We start from the raw sequence: 6,160 nt of genomic DNA on the forward strand, positions 1-6,160 counted from the left end.
CGATCGTGTAGTGCCATTGTTTAGCAAATCCAACGTATCATTTAGTTCCCACACCATTATCATTTAGCTCTGCATCTAAACGATCGCTCAGCGCTATCGCGTAGCACTTCATCGCATCGCTTAGCGCGCGTCGTAGCTAAACGATCATGTAGTACCATCGTTTAGCAAATCCAACGTATCTTTTAATTCCCACGCAATGATCGCTTAGTTCTTCATCTAAAAGATCGCTCAGCGCTATCGCGTAGCACTTCATCGCATTGCTTAGCGCGCGTCGTAGCTAAACGATCGTGTAGTGCCATCGTTTAGCAAATCCAATATATCATTTAGTTCTCATACCATGATCGCTTAGCTCTTTATCTAAAAGATCGCTCAACGCTGTCGCGCAGCACTTCATCGCATCGCTTAGCGCGCGTCATAGCTAAACGATCGTGTAGTGCCATCGCTTAGCAAATCCAACATATCATTTAGTTCCTACGCCAAAGCTAAATGATCGTATAGTGCTGTTGTATAGCATTTAAATGCATCACTTAGCTCCCCGCAAGTACACAATCGTCTAACTTTTCTTCACATCGTGTAACTTCTGGAACTAAACTACCGCTTAGCAACTGAACCTCAAAATGGGAAGCTTCGGTGAAGCCCGACCAGGTATCTTAAAAAAAAAACAATTTTTTTATATAAATATCAAATGCAGAGCATTATAAAAAATAAAATAATCAACAAAGCAAGCATAAATCAAACTCCAAAAAGGTCATTTATTTTTGTCAAAATTTTCAGAAATTATCGAACTATCGAATACATACAAAACGAAATACAAAATTACAACTTCGTGAAATACAAGTTTTAGACTTGACGAAAGACTTTTCATTTTGGAAATAATTTGGTGAAGAGAACTTTTTGTGGGGTTGTAAACAAATTAAATTTCATGTTTTTTGTATTGGAATGTGAAATTTTTTTTGTCAATTAATTTTGGATAAAATAATTTTTTGTGAATAAATTTTTGAGGTGGAAAATTTTTTGTGAATTATTGTTAGGTTGGTTGTTGAAATTGAAAGTAAGAATTTAATAAGAGGTATAACAGTAATTGTACCATCAATATTTTTCATATTTGCATCATTTTCATCATCAATGGATCAAATAAACTTATTTTTCAAAAATAGGTCAAAAATACAAAATCAAACTCTAAATAGGTCATTTTTGTCCATTTTCCTTTTTACAAGTAAGTTTTTTTTTAAATTTTTTTTGGAGTACAGTCGAGTAATTTAATGGGCATTAAAAAAAACTTGTTAATTTAGTCGAAATTTTATTTTAAGTTTTAACTTTTTATTTTGCCAAAACCAATATAGCTCAAAGTGTTCAGGTTTGAATTCCTCGTTTCAGAAAATAATAATAATAAAATCCTATTTTCTGTTGGCCTATCTTAAACCCTATTTCACCTTCAGCTGCCCCCCTCCCTCTCCTTCCCAGCCACTGCATCTCGCGCCGCCGCACGCCGTCTCAGTGGGTGCCGCAATCTCAGCCTTCCGACGAAATCGCCGCCGCTGCCTCCCTCCTTCCAAATTCAAGAGTTCCACAGGGGATAAAACGAAGAACAATTCCCATTCGAACGATCTTTATTCCCCAAACCAATTTCTCGGCTCTACTGAAGCCAATCGCCGGTCGGCGAACAGTTTCTCGGCGACGCCTCTTCAGCTCTCTCTTCCTTCCTCACAGTCTCGAAAAGTGTTTCCGGCCGCTGCTCTCACGGCCGACGCCCGGCCGTTGTAATTGTGACTATCTCTATTTCTCGGACAAAAACGCAAGTTCATCCGACTTTCTCTGCCCCTCAGTCTCTCAATTTATTTCTTTCCCTCTAGCCGTGTCGTGATTTCTTCTAGATTACGGATGGAGGACTTCTTTTTCTTTGCAGCTAGAAGAACGGAAAGATGCGACATAGCAAGGATCTTTTGTATTTGGAGCGGAAGGATTTATCCTCTTCGTCTTTAGGTAGTTTTTATGGTCGATTTTTCTTCGTTTTAGCTTACATTGATTGTTGGGATCAGTAATTGTTTATTAAACTAATTTTTGCCTTATATCAGAGTCCTCACTGCTAGTTTGTAAAAAGAACTCAACGTCCAAGGAGCCCCGTCGGAATGAAAAACCGATTACTGAACCGGCTTCAAAAAGCCTAGGTACATATGTCCCTTTTGATTTTTAAATTTTTTTTTTTTATTATCTTTTGCTGCTTAGTTTAGTTTGAAATCTGGACACGAGCGTAGAATTTTTACTGCATTGACATCTAGCAGGCTAATTGCGGACATGGGCACACCCTTTAAATCACAATTTCAACTGTCTTCCCTAGTTTTGTGTTTAATGTTGGCTAGATTGTAATGTTTAGGAAATGTTAGATTAGTCAAATAGTACAATTATTTGATCAAGGATCCTCTTCCCAAAGAAGGTAATAAATATGAAAATTACTTGGTCGTATCTTAAACTACACCTATCTTTGTGCATTCCATCTAATTGTTCAATCATGGTTACCATGTGGCAAACTTTTCTTACATGGATTTATCTCGAGATGCACTCAGTATTTGAATATTATTGTAAAATAACGACTTTGCTTGTTGCAAGAGCTATGCATGGACATGTATGCCTGATGGCTGGTTAGAAATACTCACTGGTTGATACCCTTATCTTGATTTCCTCATTGTCTGGAAATATATTGGTTTTTTTAGTGCAATTTTTTTTTTTGCTTTTGCAAGTTTTTTTTTTTTTTTTCTTTTTTTGGTGGTTGTTGTTTCATATGCAACTGATGAGATGTATTTCCAGTTGCTGGTTTAAAACTTTGTGTAGCGGTATTCTATGCAGTTTGAAGTTACATACAGTGGTTGGAAAATTAGTGACTATATAACATTGTAGTGTTGTTAGGTATACTAACTGTTGTCAACTTTAGCACTATCATGAGATGTAATGTAGAGGTTGTTTGTAGCAACTGTTTCCAACTGTATAACATTGTTTACTTCAGCTGAAAACTTACCTCCCCCTTTTATGCCATTCGAAGCAAGCAAATTTCTTTTGGAGTACTGCACTTCGAGCATAGAACATTCAGCATCACAATTTGAATATATTATGGTTCTCGTTTTTTCTTAGGAGTTCCATGCGTTGCTTACTTCCTTTTCACTTCTTGTAGTATTGGGAAGAGTCAAAGATTTTTTAGGAGTAATATCAGAAGCTAATAAAAAGCTGCAAATGGATGCAAAGGTTTGCATAGTGAACAATTACTACTTACGTTTGAATCTAAACCCAAAAAGCTTTCATTGTTACTGATCTGTGCATTCTTGTTAATTGTCATAGGACAATGCTGAAAAATATGATATCGAAGCCCTCGATGGCAATGAATCTAAAGTGATTGAATTGGTAAGTCACTTTTCTTTGTAATGTTACGTTGTGGATGTGGTAGCATGGTTTTTCGTCATTCATAATGCCATGATTTGATCTAAACAGGACCTGATGTTGGGTATTGCCGATCTTCATACTCCTGAAGCTGTGGCCGCTGCTGAATCTGCAATAATTGGTAATCAGCCTGTAATTCCATTGACTTGTAGTAGTAGTAGTGAGTCAGAATCTGAAGAGAGTAGTGATGATAGTATTACCAGTAACGACAATAATGATGACAATGAAAAGAGCGACGATCAGAATACTGACCACAGTAACAGATCGTCAGTTAAACTCAAAAGATCAAATTCTAGGAAAACCAGCTGTAGAAGTAAAAGCAAAGGAAAAAGTAAATCAGAAAAGCGACCAAAGATTCTAGAGCTCTCTTAAGAGCCATCTTTTGATCACACCTATTGCGTCAATATGGATGTGTCGTTATGGTTTAAAAGTTTCATTCACTTTTGGTGTCATTGGGGGAAGTATAGGAAGCTTCTGAAGCTTGCACTGAGAAAATCACCAAGGTAGATTGCCAGCCTAGTCCTTTAAGCTTGGGCGGTAGAAATCAATTTCGCGCGACTGTATGATTTCAAGTTTTTTCTCTCCTCACCTTGATCATGATTTCAATTTTCAAGTGCAGATAAGGTGATGTCTTTATGCATTTCTTTTAGAAACTCCAATATAATTTCAAGTTGTAATTATTCTTGGTCAGTTTGTCAGCCTTGGTTTGTATACTTGATGTCGAACTTCGATATTTCACAATGGCCATTTTTTTCACTTGAGCATGAATCATCATCCTTTTTTCTTTTTTTTTTTCCCTTATATGTTGTAGCTTCAATGGAGAAGTGTAGTTTTGGCTTAAAATCATCATGAGTAGGGATGATAATTCTTGGTAAGAAGTTTCTATTCATGATAACCCGTTCATATTCAGACGTGATTTTAAAATATTGAAAATCACTTATTCATGCTTAAAATCATTTCGAAACACACTTTTGATTCCTCAAAATCAATTTAATGTTTAAGTTTATACTTTCAAACACATTTTTCATACTAATAAAATCATTTTAAATAATTAAAAGTATTTTCCGTGTGGTTTTGATCCATTCATCTTCATCACTGAAATCCTTGCATTTGGATGTTTTTTATCTTAAGAGGTTGTGATTTTGGATGCTTCATTGTTAGATACACTAATTCTGTGGCAGAAAGTTACCATGCACAACTTCCAAAATTTTCACACTATGACTCTAAATCTTGTGAAATGTTTTAGGTTAAATTTTATTTTGGTTGGTTTCATTTGTGCCTCTAATTTTTTTACAATGTTTATTTTAATTCTTAAATTTTTAAAATACCTATCATGATTTTCGAACCACCATTTTGACTCTACCTTTATTTATTTTACAAATTCGTTCCATCGTAAATATGAGAAATAAAAGAAGGGGATCAAGAGGGAAAATGATGGGAAATGGAGAAGTGTTTATATACCATAGATTAAAGTAGATGATGGTGAAGAAATAGAAGGAGGTGATAATGTGTAGATAAATGGTTTTTATCTATATATTAACGGAAAAAGACTTTTTCTAACTCTTTTTTAGAGATCAAGGATAGTAATGCAACCTTTGAACGTTAAGGGGTATTTTTCAAATAAGGTACCAATAGTTTTCATCCGCATACTAATGGTATGTGTATTTTTTGCATTTTTTTAAATGTTTTAAAGGTATGGATAAAAATTTTGAAAAGTCAAAAGTATTTTTGAAACAAAATGTAAAGTTTAAAGGTACTTAATGTAATTTAACCTTCTCCTCCTTATTATTATTGAGTTTTAAAAAAGAATATGTTAAACCATCAACAAATAGTTAAACCACTCTTCCATGTCTCAATCTCTTTTCCAAAATTTTAAAAAATTTCTACTCTAATGATAATTTCAAAATATTCATGCAAGATCGAGGGTAATGTTGTAACTTTCAAAACACTGGGGTATTTCTGAAATATAGGAAATAGTTCAACTGTTTTTTTATAATTTTGCCAATTTTGTAATAAAAAATAAAATAACTTAAAATAAATTTTAAGATCAAAGCTTTCATAGCTCAGTTGGTTAGAGCACCCGTTTAGTAAGCGGGAGGTCTTGAGTTCAACTCTCAATGAAAGCATTTGCTATTGTTTTTCAACTCATTTTGGTTAAAACCCCAACTTTCAAGATTGTTTTTATTTTGTTTCATAACTAGTAAGTTTTGGTTTTTAGTTTAAAAAGCAAGTTTGTTTCATTCCCAATTGAGTTTTCTTTTTTTCCAATTTTAAAAAGTTGTTTTAAAAAAAAAGTTTATTTTGTTTCCAATTGAGTTTTTTATTTTTCTAATTTTAAAAATGTATTTAAAAATGTTGAGAATTTGAAAACAGGAAAAACAAATTTTTCAAAATTTGGTTATTGCCTCTAAACTTTAAAATGATTATTTTGATCTTTAAAACCTCTTTTTCCATAGGGAGATTTTTTAACTTAAAATTTTAAATTAAAAAAAAAAAAAAAAAATCACTTTGACCCTCACCTTTATTCATCTTGTTTTTAACGAATTAATGACATAGTTTTACGTATGTACACTAACATGTTAATATAAGTTGTTAATGTTGGTCTTTAAAGTCTTTTTTCTATACCGATGTTTTTAACTTAAAATTTTAAATTTAAAAAAAAAACCACTTTGACCCTTATCTTTATTCATCTTATTTTTAACGAATTAATGACATAGTTTTATGTATGTAT

At 33.4% G+C, this 6,160-nt stretch overlaps 1 protein-coding gene and 1 non-coding gene across 2 annotated transcripts; both read left to right on the forward strand.

The window, feature by feature from the left end:
* Positions 1-1,361: 1,361 nt before the first annotated feature.
* On the forward strand, positions 1,362-4,197 carry LOC120089721 (uncharacterized). Its single transcript, XM_039047091.2, has 5 exons — positions 1,362-1,983; positions 2,076-2,168; positions 3,167-3,237; positions 3,331-3,393; positions 3,481-4,197. The coding sequence occupies exons 1-5, from the start codon at positions 1,923-1,925 to the stop codon at positions 3,799-3,801; spliced, it is 609 nt and encodes a 202-aa protein (XP_038903019.1). The 5' UTR covers positions 1,362-1,922; the 3' UTR covers positions 3,802-4,197.
* A 1,284-nt stretch (positions 4,198-5,481) lies between these two features.
* On the forward strand, positions 5,482-5,555 carry TRNAT-AGU (transfer RNA threonine (anticodon AGU)). The gene has a single exon. It is a non-coding gene; the product is annotated as a tRNA-Thr (tRNA).
* Positions 5,556-6,160: the final 605 nt, after the last annotated feature.

The sequence above is a fragment of the Benincasa hispida genome, chromosome 11, assembly GCF_027475165.1.
Source record: "Benincasa hispida cultivar pf3 chromosome 11, pf3_genome.v1.1, whole genome shotgun sequence".
In the NCBI taxonomy this organism is placed as follows: Eukaryota; Viridiplantae; Streptophyta; class Magnoliopsida; order Cucurbitales; family Cucurbitaceae; genus Benincasa; species Benincasa hispida.

Coding starts and splice junctions, on each gene's coding strand:
- LOC120089721 (XM_039047091.2), top strand. CDS start 1,923: ATGCGACATAGCAAGGATCTTTTGTATTTGGAGCGGAAGGATTTATCC. Junction 2,169..3,166: donor ACCGGCTTCAAAAAGCCTAG/GTACATATGTCC, acceptor CACTTCTTGTAG/TATTGGGAAGAGTCAAAGAT. Junction 3,394..3,480: donor AATCTAAAGTGATTGAATTG/GTAAGTCACTTT, acceptor TGATCTAAACAG/GACCTGATGTTGGGTATTGC.